Source organism: Telopea speciosissima, chromosome 7, assembly GCF_018873765.1.
Source record: "Telopea speciosissima isolate NSW1024214 ecotype Mountain lineage chromosome 7, Tspe_v1, whole genome shotgun sequence".
Lineage (NCBI taxonomy): Eukaryota > Viridiplantae > Streptophyta > Magnoliopsida > Proteales > Proteaceae > Telopea > Telopea speciosissima.
In genome coordinates this window covers 24,662,847-24,690,709 of record NC_057922.1, presented here as the reverse complement: position 1 = coordinate 24,690,709, position 27,863 = coordinate 24,662,847, and the positions used below count along the sequence as shown (strand labels likewise).

The following is a 27,863-nucleotide window of genomic DNA, read 5'->3' as shown; positions in this document are numbered from 1 at the left end:
ATCTTGTCAATACCAAAATTGTGGTCTAAGAAGTGGTAGCCTTACATTTTTTACCTTTTAAGAAAACAACTTTTTTTTTTCAGTGATGGTAAATCCTAGCATTTGACATAAATACTGCATTACATAACTTTCAACTATTTTGAAAATCCATTTTTACCCCTCCATTAAATAACTTTTGATTTGAAAATGAAAATAACAAATTTATCTAACAAATATAGCTACCAAGAGCTTTAAGTAAATTATGCCGAAGTGTGCCCAGTCTGAATCTGTCTCTCCCACACCCTATGGGAATGACCCCCTGCTCTCCCCTTCCCACCCTCTCCATAAAAAGAGGGTTGAACATGTCACTTTCCTGGAGCCAGCGGCTGTGCCCAATAGAGAGTGTGGAAATGAAGAAGAAGGCAGGGAGGTCATTTCCATAGGGGGTGAGAGAGAGACAGATTTAAGGGGTTGGGTATGCCGCTCGCTTTCCTAGAGCTAGCGGCTGTGTCCAATGGAGAGGGTGGGAAGGGGATGGTAAAAGGGTCATTTCCATAGGAGGTGGGAGAGAGAGACTTAGGCTAAGCACAACGCCAACGTGCCCAGCCTTTGTTAGATAAAATCGTTTTTTTCCTTTTCTAATCAAAAGATTTGGTTACAAAATAAAGTAAAACATAATAACTATATTTGATAATATCTTGAATGGAGTGGATCCAACATTCTTGGCTGTCCACATAGGAACAGCAGATCCAATCCACCCTTATTTTGCCTGTTTTAGTTTTTACTTTCAAAACAAGAAGGCAGATTCTTGATGATGAATTCAAATTGGTGTGGGGTTTACCTCTGGGTGAAATTGAAGTCATTCTCCAATGGGTCCTTCTAGGTGTCCCTATGTTTAGTAAAATATAACACTTCACTATTTGTTATTTGGCACCATGCGATAGAAAAACTGAAAAAAAATCATTTGTGATTTCAATTGAAAAAAAAACCTTTTCTGGACATCCAAACGCAGCCTTAATAATTATGATCATCAAATTGGGTTGTAGTGGCCAATCATTTTCAAGGTAGAACCCAACCCTTCTTTCTTTGGCTGTAAAAGGTCTGCAGCCCACCCAAGCCAAACAGCACCCATTTCTAAAAAATTAAAAGAAAGCAAAGGTTTTAAAGCAATTCAATCCATCAGAATTAGGGATAAGAAAATCCTGTGAAATTGGTTCCTAATCTCTATGACTCAATTCAATCTGTCCAAATGAGATCCAAAATTTTAGTATTTAAAGACTAAGAGGGGCCAACTCCTTGTAAGGGGCGTGTATATGTGACAGTATTACTAAATAGGGCCCCAACATCTAGCAAAAATGAAGCCCCCTCAGCAATGAGAAATTACAAAAAAACTTATCTTTGAACAGAGACTACATGGGTGAAAAGATAAGTAAAGGAACTAAGCAACAAAGAAAAAGGCAAGACAATGGTAATTGAAGGCCTTAAAGCAGCTTTGTTGGTGTCTGTGGTGGGTATTGATGAGCCTGGGGCTAAGCTATAGACCGGCGTATTCGTTGATGATGTTGTTGGTGTCGATGCAGTGGTGCCTGTAGTTGGTGTTGACGTTGGTGTTGGTGTTGACGTCGTTCCTCCGGCCGTGCTGCCAATTTGAATTGGAAATTTGGAAAATAAGACATTAGATTAACCATTGCAATTCAAAAGAGTAATAGGGCTTAAATCATAGACTACAAGGACCACTCTACAATTTTAAGTGTCACCAAGCAAACACCATCTTTAACTTCTAGGGGATTACTAAGCTTTCCTTCACCAATGGGGAAGAGAGAAGCTCTTCACCCATGGTGATGTGACGTTATGATTGGACTCTGGTTTCATCATTAACTCTCATCCTGTATTGTTCATGGCCCCTCTTCAGTCCAATCAACCGATGGGTTTCACCATGGGTGAAGAGAAACTGAATCCTTATTCAGAAAATGTTTTTGTTTCATGAACATGCTAAATGATAAGCTGAAACTAGTCCCTAGGAACATGATTGGATAATGGTTGGACCATTTTATTCTTATCTATCAAAAAAAAAAAAAATTCTTTCAATTATTCTCACTTTTTTTCCCCCTTGAAGAAGACAAATAAAAGCAGTAAAGTAAGAACTTAGAGCCTTACAATCCAAAGATACCCTAAACTTGTTTGTTAAGTCTTCTCTTTTTATCTCACTCACTAACAGCAATGCATGTAACAACACCTTTTTGGAAGTGCAACTCTCTTATATTCACAAATGCACCTCTTATACAGATCAGAGTTATTAAGGTCCAAACTAATGTGGTGGTGCCATGAGGAAACCACCCTTGGATTAGAATCCATGGTTGACCACATGAATCATTTCCTACAGTAAGTGATTAGGCCGCGTTTGGTTGCCACCTAAAATTAATTAAAACATGAGCCATTACCAATCTACCAGGAGGTTCATTTCATTGATGGCTCCACCCAAGCTTACTTCAACATGAACCATTACCAATCTATCACGAGGTTCATTTCATTGATGGTTCCACCCAAGCTTACTTCACTTCCAATTATTTTTGTTGCAAAAAGAAAATTCCAAGACATGGTTCAGGAGAAAAAAAAAACTTTAAACTGTCAACTATTATAAGAGAAAAGTTTTCTGGTCAAAAAAAAAAAAAAAAAACGAAGTTTTCTGGTCAATGGAATGGAATAAACTCTCCCTATAGGATGAAGTGCCTGAAATACCCTCACTATGATTATTTCTATTCCTTTCGTCATGATTGATGATTTCTATTCCTTCTATTTCCCAGACTACCGTTGTTTCTATGCGGCTTTCAATACATATCCTCTGCGGCGCGTTGCCCATAGCGGCCTGTGCAGTCAAACATATCATCGCGCGCAATGTCCGCCTTACCCCTCCTCGGGCAAGGTGCTCGGGCAGGGATAAGGCGGACATTGTGCACGACGATGTGTCTGGCCACACAGGCCGCTATGGGCAGCTCGCTGTAGATGATAACGATCCATGTGGCTTTTGCATACACACAAGAGTGTGTGAAAAGACCACCTTACTCCCTTGAAATAAAAAATTGCATCTATGTTGGTTTTTGTGTGCGCTCATTAACCCTCATTGGTGCAGGTGTTACATGACCAGACAGCAATCTCTTGTCCTGAAGTAGGGGTGTCAATTGATTGGTTTAGGCCGGTTTTAGTTTGGGTTGAGGGTTGAGGGTTGAGGGTTGAGGGTTTCGGTATGGGAACGGTGAATCTGAACCAAGCCAATAAGAAAAGGTCGATTTCGGTTCGATTTGGTTTGGGTTATACTAGTTTCTTGTATCGGTTTGTTCAGGTTCAGTTTCGGCCCGGTTTTGATTTGATTTAACAAAGATATTTATACAAAACTAAAAAAAAAAAAACAAACTGCTTTTTATTAGATTTTCGGGTTCTTATTGTTGAGGTTCAAGACTTTTCCACACACTTTATTGAGATTGTAATTGTTTATATAATACATCGAGTAGAGACTCCACTTGGGACAATGATAATGACAGATAACCACATAATTAGTACACGTCATACACTTGGTGGAGAGATCCTTTCCTTTACACGCCCCCGCAAGCGCAGCGGGTCGGACACCGCAAGCTTGGAGCGAAGTAGGAGAAACCGTGTACGTGGCAGGCCCTTAGTGAGTGTATCTGCTGTTTGATCTTGTGTGGAAACATAGCGCACCTGAAGACGCTTGGAGGCAACAAGATCGCGGACAAAATGAAAATCAATTTCAATGTGCTTTGTCCGAGAATGGAAAACCGGATTTGCGGTCATATACGTTGCTCCAACATTGTCACACAGGAGTAGTGGCGCCAAAGGTAAAAAAAAACCCCAAGTTCACCTAGTAGGGAACGAAGCCAAACAAGTTCTGTGGCTGTGGAAGCTACGGCCCGATACTCCGCCTCGGTGGAAGATCGAGAAACGGTACGTTGCTTGCGTGAGCACCAGGAAATGGGATGGGCACCAAGAAAGATGTAAAAACCCGTTGTGGATCGACGGTCGTCGGGGCATCCGGCCCAATCAGCATCCGAATAGGCCGTAAGAGAGATAGAATTTTGTCTTTCAAAAAATAGACCCATTGTCGATGTGCCCCTTAGATAGCGTAAGATGCGTTTGACTGCGGACCAATGGGCGTCCGTAGGTGCATGCATAAACTGTGCTACTTTGTTTACAGCAAACGCAATGTCCGGTCTGGTTGCCGAGAGATATTGCAAGGCCCCCACTATGCGACGATAATGCGTACCATCGGGTAAAGCCACACCTGATGTCAAAGAGAGTTGAGCACCACCCCCATAAGGAGTCGAGATGGGCTTTGCAGAATCCATATGAGTGGATTTTAATAGATCCAAGATGTATTTATGTTGGGTGAGAAGTAGGCCCGTAGACGTCCTTTGGGCTTCTATACCCAAAAAATAAGAAAGTGGACCCAAGTCCTTCAAAGCAAAAGCCCCTGACAAGGCCCGTATAAGATCCGATACAGCATCTGGTTTGTTCCCCGTAATAAGGATGTCATCTACGTATATGAGAAAGTAGATGACCGTGGACGACGTGCGAAAGACAAATAGAGATGTATCCGTACGGGAAGCCACAAAACCTTGCGAGAGAATAAAAGTGCTCAACTTGGTATACCAGGCCCGTGGGGCTTGTTTAAGCCCGTATAGCGACTTGCGTAAATGGCATACATGATCCGGTAGTGAGGCATCAACAAATCCAGGGGGTTGAGTCATATAGACCGACTCAACCAAATCACCGTGAAGAAATGCATTGGAAATGTCCAATTGTCGAACGGGCCAATCATATGTTATTGCTAGGGAAAGAACCACTCGAATCGTAGCAGGCTTCACAACTGGACTAAAAGTTTCCTCAAAATCAAAGCCTGGTCGTTGATGGTACCCCTTGGCCACTAACCGGGCCTTATAGCGATCCACAGAACCATCGGGTTTACGCTTAACCCGGAATACCCACTTGCAGCCTATTACATTTTGGTTTTGATTAGAGGGTACAAGGACCCAAGTACCATTTTGGATCAAGGCATTGAATTCCTCTTGCATTGCAAGACGCCACTGTGGAAATGTAGATGCTTGAGAGTAGCATGTTGGGACATCGGAGTCAGTCTCCATGGCAATAAGATTCAGCCGAGATAGCTCCCGTCGATGTAGCCGAGGAGATCATGGCCACGCAGTAGTGGGAGAAATTGAGCTCGCCATAAAAGGAAATTCGTAGAGGACAGCTTCAATGGTAGTGATGGTTGAACATTGAGAGACACCAGAGAAGCCATTGGAGCTCTGAAGGTTGCAGGCGAACGAGAAGTCTGGAAAGTCTTGAAAAACAAAAACAGAGAAATCTTGAAAAAAAAAACTCGCTAGAGACAAGCTCTTGATACCATGTTGAGGTTCAAGACTTTTCCACACACTTTATTGAGATTGTAATTGTTTATATAATACATCGAGTAGAGACTCCACTTGGGACAATGATAATGACAGATAACCACATAATTAGTACACGTCATACACTTGGTGGAGAGATCCTTTCCTTTACACTTATCGGGATAGATCATTTTGGTTTCGGATTTGTCTTGGGTTTGGAGCCGTTTTCGGTTTTGGTGTAAGGTTATTTTGGTTTTTGGTGTGGTTCGGTATAGTTTCGGGGTCATAATACCCCAAATCGAAACCTGTCCAATAATAAGACATCGTTGTGATTTGGTCAGTATGGTTTACTCGGTTCGGTCCCAATTTTGACAACCCAACCCAACTAAGAAGATAAATAAGATTAAGGATTTGGCACGTGGACGGCTATCAGCAAAGGAAACAAAAACAAAGAATTTTCAAATGGGAGAATTTCTTAGATCTACTAGATTTAAAAAGATTTACAAAACCAGTAGCTGTAAATTATGTTTTACATTTATAAGTTACTTGATTTAAAAAGATTTACCAAACCCCATGTCAGTAAAAGAAGTTAAATGAATAACCCAAAATGCCCCCAATATCCTTCTCTCTCCTTCTTCTTCTTCTCCGAAGGAACCAATCACTCTCTCCTGCAACCACTCCCTTGATCCCCCTCCCCTGCAATCCCGCCCCACCCTTCTCTTTGCAAACCCGCCATGTTGTGTCACCTGACCTCTGCTCTGCCGTCAAATGTACACTACCACCCCGTTGGTAATTAGAGGATTTTAATAGTCTATGATCCTTAAAATAAGAATTTCAAAGTTTTGGTTTAAACAGTAAAGGGTGAGGCAGAGCCACCAAGGACACACATAAGCATCATGATCCCCTCTCTTAAATTGTCTTTGACAACCACGCTCACATGGTTTCGGTCCTTCCACACCCTCGTCCCCATGAATTAAACCACCCAATCACGCGGCAACAGAATCTGATCATCAAAATTTTGTTTCAGAACTGCAACCCTATTTTGGAAATCATAGATCTACTTTTGTATTTGAAAATTTTTTAATCTCAGTTCTTCGTGGAACTCTCGATGATGACGAATTGAACATATATAACAAGAAAAAATCACACCAGACTACTTCACAAACCGCCATTGATTGCGGCGGACAAGCACAAATTCTCCCTATGATTTAAATCTCTCATCCAAAGAAAAGAAAATAAGAAAAAAATGGGAAGTGAAAGGGACGAGAGGTTTCAGTAAGCCAATACTACTACAATTACCAGAAAACGGAGGAAGGAGTCCCAAACCACAGCAATGGCAAACGCAGCTGGTAAAACAATGTGGCCTCTGTAACTACTAAAGGATGGAGGAGATCCACTCTTTTCGTTCAGTGGAGATGCCGATGGAGGAGGTGGAGCGTTTTCGACAAGCACATAGATCTTCATGTCACCGTAGCAGAAACCTTTGCCAATGAAGCAGTAACGCTTGGTCACATTGAGTGGAACCACATCTCTCCCTGCTCCTGTGGAGGTGGTGGTACAGGCCGGGTTTGCAAGGAGAAGGGTGGGCCGGGATTGCAAGGGAGGAGGATCAAGGGAGTGGTTGCGGGAGAGTGGTTGAATTTTTATCCCCTACAATTTTGACACCCTCCAATTCCCCTACAATCTCTCACATGGGAGCTGAAATGACCATTTATCCACTGCCTGGATACACTTCCCAAGGCAGTGGGCAAGTGGTCATTTCACTCCCAGGTGAGGGATTGTAGGGAATTGGAAGGTGTCAGAATTGTATGTGATAATGATGCAAGAGTGGTTGGCTCCATAGGAGAAGAAGAAGAAGAAGGAGAGAGAGAAGGATGTTGGGGGCATTTTGGGTTATTCATTTAACTTCTTTTACTCACATGGAGGTTTGGTAAATCTTTTTAAATCAAGTAACTTATAAATGTAAAACATAATTTATAGCTTCTGATTTTGTAAATCTTTTTTTAATCTAAGTAGATCTAGGAAATTCCCCCTTTTTCAAATTTGGGGGAAAAGTCAAAAACGGCCTCCCCTGCTTTTCCTTCCTCCAGCATCTTAAAAACGACATTTCAAAGTTCAAACAGCGAAAGAGGGAGAAGTTTAAGCCGCAAACGCAATCGACAAACCTATTTTATCTAACAAAACTTTTTTCTTGGTAAAGCCAATTTAGCTAGCTAACAACGTCACGACGACAGCGACGATAGGGTGACAAAACTTGCTAACACACGAGTTACGACTTACGATTTGCTTTAGGTTTTTCAAATAACAAGTGTCAACATCTCATTAGTTTGGAGGATGAAATCTCATCCTTCCACGCGAGATACACGAAATCAGTGCTCAACTACGAGACAGATGTGGGGGCCCCACCTCGAGGCCCAAAATCAGCTTCAAAAGATTATCTTCCCGAGAATGCTTATGCGTATGGAATTGAGAATGTTCTCACTGAGTGCCCGGACTCTAGACTTTTATAAATTATAACTACATCATCAGATCTACAAGTGGGACCCATGAGACCAAACCCCACATTCTACTCCCTAAAGAAAAAAAGAACTTGTTGGATGCTGTCGAGCTGTCAAGTATCTGATTGGAATCTAATTGTGATTATCACAACTCTTTTATTTACAGAAATACCCCTAGTCCCTATCCAACCATTGATTTCCTAAGTAACACATAAATTCAAAGAATAAATGAAGCAGGCGAAGAAATGAAAGAGAAAGATTTATTACTGAAAAATAAATAAAAATGAAAACATCAAGAAGAAGAAGAAGAGGAGAGCATACCTTAGAGACGATGGGAAAACGCAAGATCCATAACCTGCAACCAAACATAAATAGAAATATAAATAAAGTAAAATAAAGTTTATTTTTCTTGGACTAAACCACCCAAGAGAGAGAGAGAGAGAAAGAGAACCGACTGGGATCGGAAATGGCAATATTGGCGGTGCCGCTGAAGTCGCAGGTGCCGGAACCCTGTCCCTTGCGCTGGTAGAAGCTGTTGAAGGCGTAAGAGGCATGGCTAACCAGTGTGTTTGGTAAATAGCAGAGGCCGTTGGACTGGATGGGTGCACAGTCTGCCCCTGCACCACATGCGTAGTCTAACGCCGTCTGCAGCGCCTTATCGCTTACGTTGCTCCTCGCCACGCACCAGCTCTGTGCTTCCACCCCTCCTCCTCCTATCATTACAACCACCACCATCATCAAAACCAAAACCACCTTCAGCTCCGCCGCTCCTCCCATCGCCGTGAGAGATTAAAGCTTATCTTTACTAAAGAAAGAAGGACAGATTCTCAGCGAGAGAGAAAGAAAGAGAGACTACGGAAGCTCTGGGGGGGGGGGGGGAGAGGAAGGGAAGAGAGTGTGTTCTTCTTTTTCTTTTCTTGTGTTTGCTTTTCTGCTTTTTGCCTTTATATTTTATTTCCTAGCGCTGCTTGCCCCCTCTCTCTCGCTCTTTTATTTTTGGATTTATTCGTTCCCTGTTTGTCTTAAATGGCTGCTACAGATTAGTTTGGACTCTGGAGCTCTCGCTACCAGCCTACCAGACCGTCCAGACGCTATACATGGGATCTTTTTTATATTTTGTAGAGAGGACATCTGATGTTGTAGAATTGTGGCGTTTGTTTATAGGGTACTCCCTTTATTTATGCCGTTGATGTGAGATTGATGTTGTCTCTATTCCCTGGTTCCCTCCCATGATTCCTAACTGAGAATCCAGATCGTTTACGGCCTGCCTGCCTGTAGCAGCCATAGCAGCGCCCTAATGAGGCACGGTGCAATAACCATCTTACCCCTGCTCGAGCGTAGACTGCCTTACCCCTGCTCGGGCAAGGTTACCCCTGCTCCAGCACCTTGCCCAAGCAGGGGTAAGGCGGTCATTGCACTGTGCCTCATTAGTGCGCTGCTATGGCTGCTACGGGTAGCTGGCCATAGACGATCCTGATCCCCTAATTGAACCTTATTCCTATTTCTTCTTTGGGGCGATGTTCTCTGTGCCACAGCGCAGATTGTGCCTAGGCACATGGGGGTGGGCAAAATTATCACCCTACCCCCAATGGCAGGCCCATGTGCCTGGGTGCAGCCTGCGCTGTGGCATAGAGAACATTCTCTTTATTCTTTTTATCCTTTCAAGCGTTGAGGAAGAGTGCTAGCATAGGAAAGGGTTTGCTTTTTACAAACTCTATGAACTCACCCTGCGTTCATACATTTATGATGGTGATTTTTACCTAAACCAAGTTTACAATTGAATTTGCATGACAATGACATATTTGTCTAAGCCTTTTGTGCCTCTCTTTTATGCTAGAAGTAGAAGGTTATATGTAAATAAAAGAAAACCATAGTGGGGGGAGGCTGGGGACTTACCTCCACCATTCGGACCTAGATTGTTCGCTGGTCATCCTATCAAATTTTTTGTGCTCTGCATTCTCCAACAATCATTGGTTGAGAAGAGCGGCGGCGGGCGTGCTTGTTGCTTGAAGCACTGGAAGTGGTTTTTCTAGTTTTTGGATTGGTCTCTCAATATTCTCAGAGACAGATAGAAAACCTAACTCATTGATTAATTAATTCAAAACTAGAGACCCTTCCTTTTATTTGCTCTTACGATAACTACCCCCATCAAGGTAACTAGTTATTTTGGCCTTACTTATCTTCCACTGATTCTCTACTAACGTGGCAGTGATTGGCCACATCAATTTTCATTCTCCTACTTGGCCTTAACTGCCACATACCAAGTTTGTGATATGAGTTCGAAATGTATGCATTGCAATGTAGAATTCAATCATGTACGAAATGAAAACTTCAACCCATGAATCATGGCAATAGCCAGTAGAAACCCACACAAAGAACATTTTTTTTTTTAAATATACAAAGAACACTTTATTCCATGTATAACGAAAAATTGTTTTTCTCAATACAAACCCTAATAAGGTAGATGAGACTTTATGAATCAACCCAATGGTCAATTCAAGATCCAATATAATTGCCCTGTAATTTAATAGGCACATGTCACTACTAAACTTAAAGTATACACAAATGCATAAGTAATGATAGTAAAGAAAATACAGAGAGTTCTCTTCTTCAGAATCATAAATTGTGAACTACACAAATGCATAAGTAATGATAGTAAAGAAAATACAGAGAGTTCTCTTCTTCAGAATCATAAATTGTGAACTACAAGTCTTAAGAATGATTCAGGAATCATAAATGTATACATTACAATAGTTTAAATGTGATCCATTGTACTTAATGATCTATGCAATCTCATACAACTCGCATGGTCTATAAGCACTTTCGGTACAAGTCCTTTGGTAAAAGGATTAGCAATCATGTCTCTAGTGCCAATATGATCAATTGTGTTACCTCGTCTATCCCAAACATCTTTCTAAACAACGGAGTTCTTTATTTCAATATGCCTACGACTTATTAAGCTTGTGTTGTTGAAAAATCTCACTGACAAAGTGTTGTCAGAGTATATCTAAATAGGCCTTTCAATTGGGGGTATCACTTTGAGATCTGCAATGAACTGCCTCAATTAAAATGCATAAAAAATAGCCTCATAGTATACTACTACCATAGTTGAATAACCAGTCTTAGGGTGTTTGAAGCTTCTCCATGATACTGCTATAATAGCAAATATAAAAATGTATTTCGATTATTGCATCACCACATCCAACGTAATTTGAATCTGAGTATCCGATTAGTTCCTATTCATTAACATATTTGCATGTAAGCATGTGATTTCTTGTTCCTTTTAGGTATCTCAGTACCTTTTTCTCTATTGTCCAATGTGGTATTCCTGGGTTTTTTGAAATAAACTATGTACTCCTACTATATAGACAATGTCAAGGTTGGTACAAAATTGACCATACATCAAACTATCGACAATAGAAGTATATGGAATGTTCTACATTTGTTTTTGCCCTAAGTCACTCATCAGACATTGTTTTAGAGTTAGTCTGTCACTTTTAACAATGGATGCTACACTAGGTTTAGAGTCCTTCATTCTGAATCGTTCCAAAATTTTATCAATATAACCTATTTTAGGACAGACCTAAGGTCTTATTCGATATGTCTAGGTGAATTTTATACCTAAGACATAGAAGGCTTCACCTATATCGTTCATATCAAAATTTTGGTCATTAACTCTTTTGTTTCATGTATCAATCCAAAAGCACTGCTTGCTAAAAGAATACCATCCACTTATAGGACCAAGATAATAAAACGATTTTCTTTAAACTTAATGTAGATACATTGATTTGAATAATTCTCCACAAATCCAAAGGAAGTAATTGAATGATCAAACTTCAAGATCCAATGTTTGGAAGTATGTTTCAGTCCATATATGGATCTGTTCAACTTGCACACAAGGGATCTGTTCAACTTGCACACAAGGTGATCTCCCTTGTTCGATAAAAATCTCATAGGTTGTTCCATATATACTTCCTCCAATAATTCACCATTTAAGAAAGGCCTTGACATCCATATGGTACAATTCTAAATCATAATGAACCGCCAAAGCCTTGACAATGGACATTGAATCTTTCTTTGATATTGGGAAAATATATATTTTTTTATAATCAATGTCTTCTCTCTGATTTAACCATTTAGCCACAAGGTGAACTTTATTTTATTCTATGTTGTCTTCGGAATCATTTTGATTTTTAACAACTCATTTATGACCAACGACCACAGATCCCTTTGGTAACTCAAAGAGTTCCCAACATGCTTCTTTCCCATTGATTCCATCATCATCCTTCATGACATTGTGCCATAAATAGAGTTTTGACTACTCATGGCTTTTAAAAATGACATTAGATCCTCATCAATTCCAAAATCAAATTCACTCTTAACTTATAAAAATGATATGGGAAAAAGATCTTTGTTGGGAGTGCTGGCATAGCCCGACGTGGCCTACGCCAGCACTCCCATGAGTCTATCTCTCTCCTTCCCATGTAAAAATACACCTCTGCCACATTGTTTTAAGGAGGAGAGAGATAGACTCATGGGAGTGCTGGCATAGGCCACACTCCCGTACAGAAAACTGCTTCCCAAATGATATATATGACAATTTGTAGAGATTGTGAATTTCCTTACTCTAGTAGATCTTCTTAAACTTGATTATTCATCAACATTTTCCTCATGGTGAACAACAGATTCACCAACAGTTTGTTTTTCTTATGGTAAAGCCTCATGAGGAGTTTCCTCTTCAACCTCAAGTAAAAACCTAGGCATTATGTGTAAAGGCAAAATTTGAGAATCTTCACCTTTGTTGTAGAAGCATCTATTGGATTACAAATAGATGGTGGCTGATTCAATTCAAATCAAAATGGATGGAGGCTGATCCCAACCACCAAATTTCGGGTTTTAAGAAAATTACACTTATCTCCTCTATTTTTACAAATTTATAATAGATTGATCTATTTTATTAGTTGATCCCTATTAAGTGATGATGTCAGCAGGTTAGATTTTACTAAATGACCAAACTACCCTTAAAGAAGGGCAAACTTACTGTTTTATCCCTCTTTGCAAAACGCCCAAATCGATATATGATTCTTCCCGCTCCCTGTTTGAATATTTGTTTGGTTTTTTTGTAATTTTCCTTATTTTAGATTAGCCTCAGATCAATGATACCCCCCATCTGCAAGTTTAGCTTTATAAACAGTTCCAAATTAACACCGTCACTCAAATTGGGTGTGATTGTAATTTTTTCAAAACATGGGGTTAGGTGAATTTGAGGCTAGCTCCAAGGGAGGTACTAGTAATTTACTATATGATATATAAACGGCCAATGGAATCCGATCGGACGGTCAGGCTCTCTTTCCCCTACATCCGTCCGTTCAAACCTTCATTTGAGAAGCAGGGTTTAGTCGCTTTTCTTTTCCCGCAACGTTCGAGACGGTTTTAGCCTCCTGAGCAGAGGCGAAGTATAGGTACATACTTAAGCGCCAAACGAAGAAAAGGAAAAACGGTAGCGATACTCAGTACTCTGTTCTCACTGACCTTAAACCCTAGCTCCGAATCGAATTTCCATTGCGAATGGGGAAGAAGAAGAAGGTAATCCTCCCACCTCAGCTACCTCCAGAGGTTGCGGAGGATGATATCGATGTCTCCGACGATGATGTGCAGTTCGTGAAGAAGAATCAAGCGTACGCTGGATTTCTTAAAAAATTAGATACCCAATTGATTACGAGGTTCGTAAATCCAAATCTTTTACTCATATATGAATTTTTCAGTTTTTGTCCAATCTGTATGTAGTTATAGTTAAAATTTCTCGCACTGCTAGAAATCATTGACAGTCTCCCTATTTTAGATTAAAACTGGCTTTTGGTTGTTGCACCTTTTTCGCCAACTTGCTCGTGGTCTTTTTGTTAGGGCTCTCTGATAAATACACTGGAAGTAGGAATTATTTAGTTGTGTGACTAAAAAAATTTGGAATCCTGTTATAAATTTGATTGTTGAAGCAATGCATTTTGACTAAAGATTTCTCACAGTTTGGTTTTCAACCTGTAATATGTTGTTTCATGTATTACTAGTGGTTTTGATCAAATTTATTGTACTTTTAAAGGCATGTGACTCGTGTGGCTGATCAGAAAGATGATGCTCTAGAATCTTTATACGAGAAACGGATGAGAAAACAGTCTTTGCCCAAAGAGACTGAGGAAGATGGGCTAGAAGTTGATCCGGTGGATGCTCTTCCTTTCAAGACATTAGATGGGAAACTCTATTACAGAACAGGTTATAATTTGTTTCTCGAAATCTCACATGTCTGCCTGTTTGTTTGTGCTTTATTATTTGCCGAGCACAGTAGTGTACTGACTCATAGGTTTTGTAATAAATGCAGCATCAAAGGAATCCAAAAAATCTGGTGATGCACCCAAGGATGAAGAAACTGCAATGGAAGAGAAGAATGATGATACTGATAGAAGCATAGTGAAGCTTACAAAAGCAGAAAAGAGGGCAAAGCAGAAGAAAATTAGGAAAGAAGCAAAGCAGAAAGCAAAGGAGCCAGCTGATATAGATGAAGTGCAGGAAAACCCTCAAGCAGAAGTGCTGGTAATTTCCATATACAACTCTTATGATTGTATTGTTGTCTGTGATCTCCTTCCAAATAAGAATGGGTTTTCTAATGCTGAATAACTTGATTTAAGAACTCAATCAAATATTGGTGAAAGGGACACACGTAGGAAGTTGAAGTAATGCTGATTTACCCTGCAAAAATTGAAGAAATGCCCTCAAATTCAGGGATTACTGAGCACCACAATTACAAAAACGGAGACGCACTTTGGATGATTATATCATTATCAGGTTGCTTTTGCTTTGGTGTATGCCCATTCTCAAGTTTGAGAAAGTTAAGCAGATGGTGAAGAGCAGCGACATCAAAATGGTTTCTCACTTTCTCCATGAGTCTATATAGGGAAATTGTTCTATCTTTAAACAATCATTTATCTTTCTTGGGAAGGAAAGGGCAGGGACACCATCAGATCACCTTCCTCTTCTTTACCTTACAACCCCTTACTAATTATTATTATTATTATATAAATACTAGACCTGTTCTAGAAACGGAAGGTACTAGCTTGACTTGCTCTGCTCACTTGATTCAATTCAATTGCTTGGTTTGGTTTCATGTATCATGGGTGCTTTGTGCTTTACTAAGTTCAGCTAATCAACCTATTCCATGAAGATACACTATCTATTAGGGCCTCTTGCCCATATAAGGTGGACACATGGCAGCATGGGTGCCATCAAGTCTTGGGTATTCGATAGAATTCATAGTTGTCAATGCCAATGTGACAAAGCGTGTTTGGATGGGCAAGGTGTGAGGTCGCCTTATTTTGGTGAATATAGTGCTCAACTAGGTGGGCAAGGTGATGCCTAGGCATCATCTCCTTGTGTGCCTTGGTGAGATTTTTACCCAGGCGTGGTGCTATATTCATCAACAATTTTTTTTTAAAATTTTAATTTTATGAATGTTACTATTGGTTTAAATGCTATTGTACACCATATTACCATGTAGTGACTAGTGAGATACACTTCACTCCCAAGTAAGTTGTGAAGTATAAACCCTAAGACCCTAACCTAAATGTACATTCTTTCTATGAAAGCTTTGGTAGCCTAGGCTGGCATTCTTTCTTTCCATGCTTTTGTTGCCTAGGCAACACGGTTACAAGATTCCTGGTCACTGCTTTGGCACTCTTGGTGCCTTGACAACCTGAACTATTGAAGTAATTCAGCAATTGGCACTGTAGACACCATTTTCTTAAGGTCTTTGTCTTGGTATACCAACTGTTGGCCATCTGGTGTAAATTATCTTAGTGTTGTGTTATTCTCTAAACTGGTGCATGATTTGGCAGGCCAGTGTGACTTGGTGCAGTTATTTTTAAGGTAGTCTGGTTGTGTGTTATGAGCAACAAATGACCAACAGACATTGTTATTATATCTACATAATATATAATTTTTAATTATTTCATTTTCTTGTAATCTTTCTAAAGAAATTTACATTCATTTCCACTCAATAGATCCTTTTTGCATTTGTAATTCCTATATATGTATATTATAATTTTTTCCTGGTTGATATGACATGCTGAAATCCTTATATTTTGATAATTAGGCAAATGTCTGTTGCTTTCATATCTGTTTAGTATTGTATAAATCCTCGGGTTAATTGGGTGCACATTTTCCTTTAACATGTTTACTAGTATGGACTTTTTCGTTTTATATATGGAGTCTGGTAGGTGAGTGGTCTCTGTTAAGATATTCTATTGGGATTCTTTTATTTGGGTATCAATCTTTTCGTTTCATTTTGAACTCTTCCTTTTCAATGACAGTTTGGCAATTCTTTTATTCCCTATGTTGCTGTGTTTAGGCTGAGGTGAGAGAGGACCTTTCTGCTGAAGAATTATTTGCAAGGAAAAAGAGTAAACTTGCGGAGTTGGGAATGACCCTGCTTGCTGATCCAGAGTCAAATATTAAATCCCTTAAAGAGATGTTGCAGATTTCTAAAGATGAAGATCAAGAAATTGTTAAACTTGGGCTGCTATCTTTGTTAGCTGTTTTCAAGGACATCATTCCTGGGTATATGCTTTGTCTTGACTCTTGGGTAGTTGGTCACTGTCCACCCTGACCCCCTAATTACTGTCTTCTCATTTCTGTCACTTCAAATCTGCAACAGCTACCGTATTAGGCTTCCCTCTGAGAAGGAGCAAGAGATGAAGGTCTCTAAGGTTATTAGGAAGATGCGGTTCCACGAATCAACGCTTCTGTCGTCGTACAAGGTTTGGTTCAATTCTTTATGGGATGATGGACTTTTAATTAAAATGACATTTTTATTCCATGATCAAGATGTCATATAATGTATTGATTAAGTGATTAGTTTTCTAACTGATGCTTAGCCATTTCCTGGCATTTTTGATTCCATAAGCAAGATGCCATGTGTCACTTGAGTGGTTAGTTTTCTGAATGATGCTTAGCCATCTCCTGCCATGAGGTCACTTTTACTTTTGAACATTTTTCTGATGGAATATTTTGACTGCAATTCCAATTTTGGAATTGATATCCAAACTAGGGACACAGCTTTCATGTGGCTGTTGATGGCACCTGTATCACTAATTGACTATAATGGTGAAACAAGATTTTCCCTTTATTATTTCTTTAAACTTATGTTATATATCCATTAACCTTTCATTTTAGTGGATGCATCAGCCTGCTTACCTGTTGGTGGAATTCAGTTCCATCATCCATGGTTGCATCTGTGGGATTTTATTAGGTTGGGTTTTGTGTGAACTGCTTTTTGTTAATTCCCTTTCTTTGAGAAAATCTTTTCAATTATAAAAATGATATGACAGCCTGTACTGTGTTTAATTTGAATAAATGATGGTTGCTGTTTTTGGTAGCCTTGTTCTTTATTTTTATTTTCTTGTTGATTCCTGTAATAGATCAAGCTAATATACTCATCGTATTTACATTTATCAGGCATACCTACAGAAGCTGATAGCTCTAGAAATGCAACCTTCTTTCCAGCATGTTGCAGTTCGTTGTATCTGTGCTCTGTTAGATGCAGTTCCTCACTTCAACTTCAGTGATAACTTGTTAGTTGCTGTTGTAAAGAATATAAGCTCTCCGGATGATGTAGTAAGGTTCTGGTTTATTTTTTCCCCCCTCTATACTTTGGCTCTTGCTCTATGGATTGAAAAGGGACTTTCTGAATAGTTGATCTGGATTGCTATATTCTTCTAAACTTGACTGAATCGTGGTACTGATTGTCCAAACTACGGTGTGAGATTTGAGATTTTTCTGCTTCATGCTAGAGATTTAGTGAAAGCTTGACACTTCTAGTCATATTTTGGTTTGTTTATGTTAGTGAATCAAGCCTTTACTATTGTATGTTGTGGATTAGAAAAGATGGTAGTCTTTGTCTAGGACTCTAGGCCTTTATGAAGTACAGACTACAGTTCTCTGTTTTCTTCAATATGAAGGGGAGGTCATAATGCATAGATCCTATATTTGGTATTTTAGATCCATTCATTGGTGTGCGTTCTGATTCAGTGCTTGTCCTGTACTTATCCCAAGTTTAATTTCTTCAACACTCAGTTTCTGTTTATGGAAATCTTACATAAGAAATTGTTGTAACATGGGATATAAGGGTAGATTTGTCCTAGGTGTGTTTTATGTTGTGTTGCCCTTGGGGCATTTCTGTCCTTGTACTTTCATTGAATTTATTATAAATAGACATGTAATTGTGTCTCATTGACACAAGTCACAATTCCCAAAGTTATCATGGTATCAAAGCAGGGAGAATTGACCGAGGGTTTCCTACCGCCATCGTCTCTCTCTCCTTTCTCATTTTTTCCTTTCCCTTGCGCTGCCACCACCTACCGCCGCCTTCTCCCTTGCGACCTCCTCTCTCGGTATCCCTTCTAGCGTCACTGAGAGGCAGGGAGTTGTGCCTCCCTTGTTCCGCCACCCCTTGGTGTGTGGTTCTCATCACCGGGGGCTTTTTTTTTTTTTTTGGTTCCAGCCTCTCTCCATAATCTAAATAGGCTGTGATCTCCTTTTTTTGAAGACCCTTTTTTCAAATCTATTGATGATTTGATTTTCCCCTTTTTTTTTTTTTTTTGATGTGGTTGAGTTTTTTTTTCCGCACCTTATCACGATGGGAGACTCTACTTCTTCTGCTACATCTACTTTGGAGATGCCAGTCCGTGGTTCTCACGATGGCTTTCCCACTTTCCCTGCTTGTGCCGTTTGACTGGATGGCAGCAACTATTTGATGTGGTTCAGATCCTATTATCTCAACATCGATTCTCGCGGATTTGTGGGTTATCTCACTGGTGCAAAAGAGAAGCCCCTCACTGCAGGTCCTGAACAAGACAAATGGAGTTCTTCCAACTCCCTTGTGATGTCTTATTCGCTCTCCAGCATGATACCACAACTTGTTCGTGGTTATTTGTTGCTTGATACTGCTGCAAAAAATTTGGAAGGCCGCTTAGGAGACTTACTGACAGGTTGGAAATGATGCCCAAGTTTATGAGTTGTGAAAGAAACTTCATGAGACCAAGCAGAATGAACTTAGCTTGTCCCATTACTACTCGGAGTTGTGAAGTCTGTGGCAGGAGTTAGATTTTTATGACACTTTCTAAGCCTCTACACCTGGAGATGTGATCAAGTTCAAGAAACGAGAGGATAAATTCAGGGTGTACGATTTTCTTGCTAGGCTGAATGTTGAGTACGATCAACTCCATGCCTAGGTTCTTAGCAGGGACCCCTTTCCCACCTTGGAGTAGGCATATTCACTGACCCAACATGAGGATAGTCGGCGCAACGCTATGATGCCCCCTTCTTCCCAGGAGAGATTGATTCTTGTCTCTGGTTCTCCTGCAGTGCCTAAAGGTAACCCCTCTCGCCCCAGTGATCGTTCTGATAAAAATCCTATTAAATGTGATTACTGTGGGAAGGAGAGGCATACCAAGGATTTTTGTTAGAAGCTTCATGGGCGCCCTACCACTACTTCTACTAAGGGCCGTGGTCATGGGAGACCAGCTGCCCATTTTACTGAAACAATGGTGCCTATTGGTACCGCTTCTTCTCCCATTGGTCCCCCTGCCAATGCTCCAGATGAGCTGACTAAGCTGCTGCGCCATTTGGTTACCAAGTTGGACTCTAATGCCAGTTCTGCTCCTGCTTCTGCTTCTACTTCTGACACTCCAGGTGTTTCTTTTGCTGGTTTATGTCACTCTACCATTTCCAATTGTTGGATCCTGGACTTTGGTGCCTCTGACTATATGATGGGTAAGGCAAATCTTTTCTCTACATATTCTCCTTGTTCTGGTAAGGAACTCAGGATAAAATTCACATTGTTGATGATTCTCTTTCTTCCATTTCTGGGAAGGGGACCAGCACTTGTTCTCCTACCATGTCTTTGAATTCGGTTTTACATGTTCCTCATTTTGATACCACCCTTCTGTCCATTAGTCGCCTCACATCTGATCTGAATTGCAAAGTAACCTTTTTTCCCTCTCACTGTTTATTGCAGGATCTGGTCACGGGAGAAATGATTGGATCTGGTAAAGCTAATGGAGGTTTTTATTTCCTTTATGTCGCTTCTTCCTCTCTTCGACATGCTTATCCCACTGTTGGTGATTCTTCTGGTTCTCCTGAGTTATTACTTTGGCATCGCCGTGTAGGTTAGGCCACCCTCCTGTGGGCATTCTAGTTAAAACTTTTCCAAATTTATTTTTTGGTTGTATATTGAAGGATGTTTTTTGTGATGTTTGTGTTTTAGCCAAGCAAACTCGTTCTTTGTATTCTCCTTTAAATTCTGGAAGTACTTCAACTTTTATGTTGATTCATTCTGATGTGTAGGGCCTTGCCCATTGCTCCTCCTTCTGGTTATAAATGGTTTGTTTCTTTTATTGATTGCTATACTCGTTGCACTTGGATTTATTTGATGCATTATAAAAGTGAGGTTTTTCCTATTTTCAAAACTTTCGTTCTTTTGTTCAAACCCAGTATGGTGCCCAAATAAAAGTTCTCCGTAGTGATAATAAGAGAGAATATTTTGATGGGGCATTCCAGGCATATCTTGCATCCCATGGTATTTTACACCAAACCAGTTGTGTTGACATCCCTGCTCAGAATGAGATAGCTAAATGTAAGAACCGTCACCTATTAGAGGTTGCTCGTGCCCTTCTTTTTGAAATGAATGTCCCTTCTCATTTTTGGGGTGAAGCGGTTATGATTGCTGCTTATTTAATTAACCGCATGCTTACCTGTGCCCTTGAGTTTCAAACTCCCATTCAGGCCCTTAAAGGCTCCATCACCTTTATTATTCCGCCCCAAATTTTTGGCTGTTTGTGTTATGTTCGAAATCATCAACACCTCAGTAAATTAGACCCGCGTGGCTTCAATTGTATTTTTGTGGGTTACTCTCCTACCCAAAAGGGCTACCGCTGCTACCATCCCCCCTTCTCGTAGGATGTTTGTCGCCATGGATGTTATCTTTAATGAAGCTGTCCCTTTTTATGATGTGGCATCTCGTCAAGGGGGTGAGCTGGTTAGTGCTGATATGCCTGATATACTTGTATAATCTCTTCCCATGTCTCTGGTTCAGGGGGAGTCTTCCACTCCAAAGGAAACTCAGCCTACTGTTGTCCCACCTCCTGTTATTCAAAGTTATGGGTGTCAGAACCTAAACCGAACCGGTAAAACAGCCCCGCCCTGCTTGAGCCCGATCCAAACCGAACCGAGGCCTTATCGGTTCGGCTTCGGTTTACGGTTTAGAGCATACTTTGGTTTTGGCTCGGTTCGGGCTAAACTGCCGGGCCACCCATTGGCCCGTTTGATAGGACCGAACCCGAACAAAACCAAACTGAATACTACAACCAACCCTCTAAGGCTCAAACTAACCCTAAATACTCTACCTAATCCCTACCCAAAACCAGCCTATACTCGGGTTTCAAACCGAACTGAATTGAAATCGATATCACAAATCGAACCGAACCCGAGTCCAACCCAAATCGAAACCGAAAAGTCCTTATTGGTTCGGTTCCGGTTTCCCTAAAACCCACATTTAAACCGAAAAAACCGAACCGAACCCGAACCGCCTGATTGACACCCTTATTCAAACCTACACTCGCCAACGCTCTCGTCGTGGGATTCAACTTGATACTACTACAACTGCTCCAGATCCAATGGCTCCTCCTGCACTGGATTCATCTCCTCCAGGTAATATTCTTGATCCATCACCGTCTCCCATTATTTCTGACCCTTCTTTAGACTTACCTATTACACATCGCAAAGGGGTTGAACTTGTACACAACACCCTATTTCTTAGGTTGTGTCATATGACTGTATATCGTGCATTTGTGACTTCCTTGTCCTCTGTTTCTATTCCTAAGAACTGGCAGGAGGCTCTTCAAGATCCCAAATGGAAGGCAACTATGATGGAGGAAATAAATGCCTTGCAAAAAATGACACTTGGGATTTAGTACCACTTCCTCTTCAGAAAAAAGCTGTCAGTTGCAAGTGGGTTTTTACTGTCAAGAAAAATTCTGATGGTACAGTGGAAAGATATAAAGCCAGATTGGTTGCTAGGGGATTTACCCAAACATATGGTCTTGACGCATTTCTCCATGGGGAGTTAGAAGAAGTTTACCTAGATGTTCCTCCGGGATTTGCTATTAGGGAAACTCATGGGAAGGTAAGCAAGCTCAAACGTGCTCTCTATGGGTTGAAACAGTCTCCTAGAGCATGGTTTGGCAGATTCCACAGTGCTATGGTGAAGTTTGGATATACTCAGAGTAATGATGATCACACCATCTTCATCAAGAAGTCAGGAACCAAAATTGCCATCCTCATTGTTTATGTGGATGATATAGTTGTCACGGGCAGCGATTTGAAAGAAATTGAAAGCTTGAAACTACTTCTTGGGAAGGAATTTGAGATAAAAGATCTGAGATCCTACAATATTTTCTGGGCATTGAGGTTGCCCGTTTTTCCAAGGGGGTATTTTTATCTCAAAGGAAATACACCCTGTACTTATTATAAGAGACTGGAATGTTAGGGTGCAAGCCAGCCGATACCCCTCTTGAAGCCAATGTTCGTCTCTCCAGTAAAGCAGGTGACCCTGTAGACAAAGTGAGATATCAGAAATTGGTTGGGAAGTTTATTTACTTTTCCCGTACCAGGCTGGATATTGCATTTGCTGTCTGCATGGTAAAAGCTAGTACATGCATGATCCATATTCCACTCATTGGGATGCTATGGTCCGTATCTTCAGGTATTTAAAGGCTGCTCCAGGCAAAGGGATTTTATTTTCCTCTAATGATCATTTGCGAGTGGAAGCTTTTACACTCTGATTGGGCTAGTTCTCTTGATGACCGTCGGTCTACTTCTGGCTATTGTACTCTGGTTGGAGGTAATTTGGTGACCTGGCGAAGTTAGAAACAGACTGCTGTTGCCCGTTCTAGTGTTGAGGCTGAATTTCGTGCCATGACCCATGGCATATGTGAGTTGATATGGATTCAGGGACTACTGCACGATTTGGCACTTCCTACTTCATTGCCCATGTTATTGTATTGTGACAACAAGTCTGCTATTAGTATTGCCCATAATCCTGTCTAGCATGACCATACTAAGCATGTGGAGATAGATCATCACTTCATCAAAGAGAAACTCTAGCAAGGACTGATCTGTATTCCCTTTGTCAAGTCTGGCGACTAGTTGGCTGATATTTCACTAAGGGGTTGAATAGTAAAGTTTTTTGTCCTTTTGTATGCAAGTTGGTTATGTTGTGTTGTCCTAAGGGCATTTCCGTCCTTGTACTCTCATTGCATTTATTATAAATAGACATGTGATTGTGTCTCATTGACACAAGTCACAATTCCCAAAGTTATCAGAAATTTATACTGCTTGGCTCCTAAATTCAATTCCTATTTGCAAAAGGTACATCCTACCACAACTATCTAAAACCATAATGCCTGGCACCTAAATTCAAATCCTTCTTGCCATGGTTCGAGACCTCGCGAGTTCTCGATTTTTTGAGAAATCGAGTCGAGTTACCATACGATTTTAAAAATTACATTATCTCGGATGAGTTTTCGGGTAACTCGAGATCTCGGGTCGACCCAAAACTCGACCCATCTACCTCTTTAAAACTTACCTAACTCGACAGAACTCGACATATCTCAGTCGAGCTCTGTCCAAAGGCCATTTTCTTCCCCATTTGAAGCTCCTTCATTTTACCTGTGGATTTCAAGTTCTGAGCTTCGGGAGAGTTGAATCAGCTGCACATTTGAAGGATTCAGCTACACATCTTCAAGTGACATACTATGTGCAAAACTACAGCAACGCTATGACATGGGAATTCTATGTGGATCGTGTTGGGACTGAATACATTAACATATCACAGTCTATATAACATTTGTTTAAAGATTGATGTATTGTACACTTTAACATTTCTAATGCTTATTTAAGTTATTTTAAGAACATTAATTGAATGTTTTGATTGCTTTCTATTATTAAATTATGTGTAGAGTAGGGTATTTTAGCACGTCGTCGTCTACCAACCTATGGTCCGAAGTGAAACTCATATTTGGACTTTGTTTTTGCAAAATCTGATAGTGCTATTGTGTTTAAATGGCCTAAAATAGGCTGAATACCAAGTTTCAGACCCAAACTAGGTCTAAAACCCACCGAGTTGAGGCTTCGAATCGGGGGGAAAAAAATGCACAAACTTGGCAAGATCTCGACCCGACTCGGGTTTTCTAAGGGCCGAGTGTTAGAAGTCATGTAATAGGGATAGTTTAGGAACTAGTTATATTACTAGTTGCCTTGTTATATAATTCTGTTTTTTCTTCTTTATTTCCCTTTTACCTCCCTAGGGAGGTGGATGTAATTCTCTATTAGTTATGATTGAATGAATATAGGGTGTATGGAGAAGTCTCTCCAACACAATCGATTACAACCAAAACCTGTTCTATTATTCTCTTCCCTCTTCTCTTGTGTTCCTCTTCTTCCTCTAACTTCTTCTCCTCTTCTACTTACTTCTTTAACCTAAATCTAACTTGGTATCAGAGCCTTACGGTTTGAGAGTCAAATCTAGCTTCTTTTTCCATTTTTTCCTTCTCTTTGAAATCCTAGGGGATAAAGGGTTTCAAGGAGAAGCCTCCTATGTAAAGAATCTGTGAGAACACTATGGAATAGGTTCAAAATGATCTATTCTAGTCATTACTGCCACTGTTTGAGCCTTGATGCAGCCCATTTGATGATTTGAAGCTTTGCTAGCCTGTGCTAGGATTACCGCCAGCCTTCCATTGTAGTCTCTGTATCTTCTTCTTCTAGCATGGGTTTGAGGATTGGAATAGCTTATTAGAATCGCCCAAGAGTGTTATTTAAGTGACTTGTGCTTCCTCTTGCTGCTTGAAGACCCAATCTGAGCACAACCCCTTTTCGCAGGATCAAGTTTCTGCCCAGATTTCTGCTGTTGCAGGTTGCAAACCTTGGTTCCTCCTTATTTGGGGATGGACTTGGTGGTTGGAGTAGCCCATTAGGATCGTAAAAGGATCCTCTCTCTGCCTCTGGTGTCCTTTATTGATGGATGAATCTCCTTATTGAGCACAACTCAGTTTTGTGGTGTTCTTTTTCTGCCCAGGTAAACCCGATAATGTTGTTCTTGCATTTAGGGTACTTTGAACTTCTTGTTTGGTTGAGAGATGATTATGCATATCTGTATTTGCAATCTTGAAGCTTGTGTAAGCTATTTTACTCCGGAGAGAGTGTTAGGGTGAAGCTTCATCCTAGCTGGAATTTCTGTTTTTTGTATTGGGAATCCCTATTTGGGTTGAGTTTATACTCCCCACTTGCTGGTTTTTTATTTGGTTTATGGTCAAGTACCATTTCCCTTACATGATGGCTGGTACAGAGTCTTCTGAGCTTGGTTTGGCTAATTCACAGCCTCCTTCAACAGCTCCTCAGTTGGTTTATGAGAATACTCACCAACAGATTTCCTTTGTGAAACTCGATGATACCAATTACTTGGATTGGTCACACTCTGTGAGACTTTCTCTTAGGAGTAGGGGAAAACTTGGATATATCACAGGCACTATCAAGGCTCCAGAGGCTAGGTCTCCCACTTTTGATAAATGGAAGACCGAAAATTCCACCGTTATGACATGGTTGATCTTCTCCATGAAGCTTGAGATTGGGAGAAGGTTTATAAGGAAGGAAACTGCCAAAGCTATCTAGGATAGTGTCTCTGTAGCCTTTGACAGAGTAGGTGACACTGCCAAAGTCTATCAGCTCCATCAAAAAATTCACTTATTGAAGCAAGGTGACAACACTATTTATGAGTACTATAGTGTGTTCCTTAGTCTTGTGGAGGAGTATGATCACTACAGAGACCTTCATTTGACCAACCTAGAGGATGAGGCTAAGGTGTATCAGACTCTTGAAAAGGTGCGTGTCTTCTCTTTACTTGGTGGTCTGAATCCTGACTATGAGCCAGTTAGACCCCAATTGTTAGGCCGGTCTCCTCTCCCTTCTCTTAGTGAGGTTTGCAGTTACCTACAGAGTGAGGAGACTCGGCGGCTTACTATGGCAACAGCACCTGCATCATCTCATGAGAGATCTGCCCTTAATTCTACTTCTAGTTCTGTTCGAGACACCCGTGGAGGTGGTAGAGGCTCAGGGCCTAACCGTGAGGAAGCTAGTACTGTGGAGATAGTTGGTGCCAGTGGAGTTGGGCGAGACAGATTTAAATGTGATCATTGTGGACGCACTGGATACACCAAGGATAGGTGTTGGTCTCTCCATGGTCGTCCTCCTGGTATGTTTGGTCGTGGTGGCCGTAGAGGGGGAGCTCGAGCTCATTTCGTGACAACTGAGGCTGATGCCCCACAGGATGACTCCACCTTTATGGATGCAGTGGTTCGCAGGGTTGTATCACAGTTGAGCACATCTTCTACATCTAGTATGGCTGGATCCTCATCATCCTCAGCTTGGCTCTTTTTTTCCTTCTCACTGTCTTTTTCAGGATTTGGTGACGAAGAGGATTATTGGTAGTGGACGTGAAAATATGAAAGTTATTTCTATATGTTTTGAGATGCATTACATGTATATTATGTTTACTAATTTTTGGTTTTGTTGTGTTAGGTCAATACTTATATTAAAATTATATATAAAAAATTGGTTTTAATTATGTGAAAAATATAAGGGTTAGGGGAAAAATATTAAATAACTATACAAGTGTATTAGTAATCTAAAAGTGTCAATTGAAGTGCATTTACATTAAGTTTTTTAATTATTTGTGTTACTTACATTGCAGTAAACAAGTATCATTATGGCGGATTCAACGTGCGAAGGGCAAGCAAAAGGTGGGGGAAAGTAGTCAACAAAGGGGGCGGAGGGAACAAAGAGAACAGAGGGAACAAGAGAGACCAACCAGCTAGCATAGGGGTGACATTGCATGGTTATATGGTACTCCCATTGATGGGGATAAGAGAAAATCTATATGTAACTATTGTCACATGCAATTTATGGGAGGTGGGTCCAGTAGACTTAAACAACATCTGACTGGAGGATCTAAAGATGTTGTAGGTTGTCATATGGTCCCTACTGAAGTAGCCAGGGAGATTGGTGATAGTTTGAGAGGAAGAAAGAAGAGGAAGGTTGACAAGCAAAGGATAAGAGAACAACTTGAGGAGTTCGATGGGAGGAGGAAGACGATACAATGATGATGATGATGATGATGATGATGATGATGATGACTCCTCTGATGATGATGACATTGCAGTACCTGATGACATACAAACAGTAGAGGAGGCTAGGGATTTTAGGCGGATTGTTTCAAGGAGTAGAGTAAGTTTTTAAGATGATCAGCAGAGACAAAGAGTAGGGGGTAGTGGAGGAGCTGGCAGTTTTGGAGGCCCTAGAACTTTGAATCCTTTTAAAAGATCACAAAGTGTGAGTGCAGCCCCAACACCTCTACCAGTATCAGTACCACCATCAATATCTGATTCTAAATTGCATAAGAAGAAAAGAAGCAGTCAACCCAGAATCAAAGGAGCATGGAAGGGGATGAAGGGATTGGTTAAAGAATCAATAGCTAAGTAGATGCTATACCATACCATCCCAGCAAACACTGCGCAATGCCCCCCATTATGATACCATGATAGATACCATTGCAGAGGCTGGCCCAGGATTCAAGGGCCCCACCCCATATGAGGTAATGAATGTTTATCTACCTCAACAAAAGAGTGAGATTGATGAGTACATTAGTGAGATGAGGAATATGTGGGAGACATATGGGGTGACTATAATGGCGATGGATGGATGGGCCTACTGAAAAAGTCCATCATCAATTTCATGGTTTATTGTGATGGGAGGACGGTGTTCCTCAAATCTGTGGATGCATCCAAAGAGATAAAGGATGCAAAATATATTTACAGATTGTTAAAGG

General features: G+C 40.6%; 2 protein-coding genes across 2 annotated transcripts in view; one reads left to right on the top strand and one right to left on the bottom strand.

Moving 5' to 3' along the window:
* Window positions 1–1,164: 1,164 nt before the first annotated feature.
* LOC122669139 (PLASMODESMATA CALLOSE-BINDING PROTEIN 3-like) lies at window positions 1,165–8,709 on the bottom strand. The gene is made up of 3 exons (XM_043865819.1): window positions 8,335–8,709; window positions 8,201–8,234; window positions 1,165–1,618 (listed from the first exon to the last, which is right to left on the bottom strand). The coding sequence occupies exons 1-3, from the start codon at window positions 8,654–8,656 to the stop codon at window positions 1,372–1,374; spliced, it is 603 nt and encodes a 200-aa protein (XP_043721754.1). The 5' UTR covers window positions 8,657–8,709; the 3' UTR covers window positions 1,165–1,371.
* A 4,648-nt stretch (window positions 8,710–13,357) lies between these two features.
* Window positions 13,358–27,863, top strand: part of LOC122667107 (nucleolar complex protein 3 homolog) — a 28,830-nt gene continuing 14,324 nt past the window's right edge. The window contains exons 1-6 of the mRNA XM_043863300.1: window positions 13,358–13,602; window positions 13,977–14,146; window positions 14,253–14,464; window positions 16,275–16,483; window positions 16,581–16,683; window positions 17,381–17,544. Coding sequence (XP_043719235.1) covers window positions 13,448–13,602; window positions 13,977–14,146; window positions 14,253–14,464; window positions 16,275–16,483; window positions 16,581–16,683; window positions 17,381–17,544 — 1,013 coding nt within the window. The 5' untranslated portion in view covers window positions 13,358–13,447. The remainder of the gene's footprint in view (window positions 13,603–13,976; window positions 14,147–14,252; window positions 14,465–16,274; window positions 16,484–16,580; window positions 16,684–17,380; window positions 17,545–27,863) is intronic.

What these genes read in the sequence shown, in the direction of transcription:
- LOC122669139 (XM_043865819.1), bottom strand. Translation starts at nt 8,656, where the DNA reads ATGGGAGGAGCGGCGGAGCTGAAGGTGGTTTTGGTTTTGATGATGGTG. An exon ending in TATTGCCATTTCCGATCCCA is followed by an intron (nt 8,235 to 8,334) that starts GTCGGTTCTCTT and finishes GTTTGGTTGCAG; the next exon opens with GTTATGGATCTTGCGTTTTC. An exon ending in GTTTTCCCATCGTCTCTAAG is followed by an intron (nt 1,619 to 8,200) that starts GTATGCTCTCCT and finishes TCAAATTGGCAG; the next exon opens with CACGGCCGGAGGAACGACGT.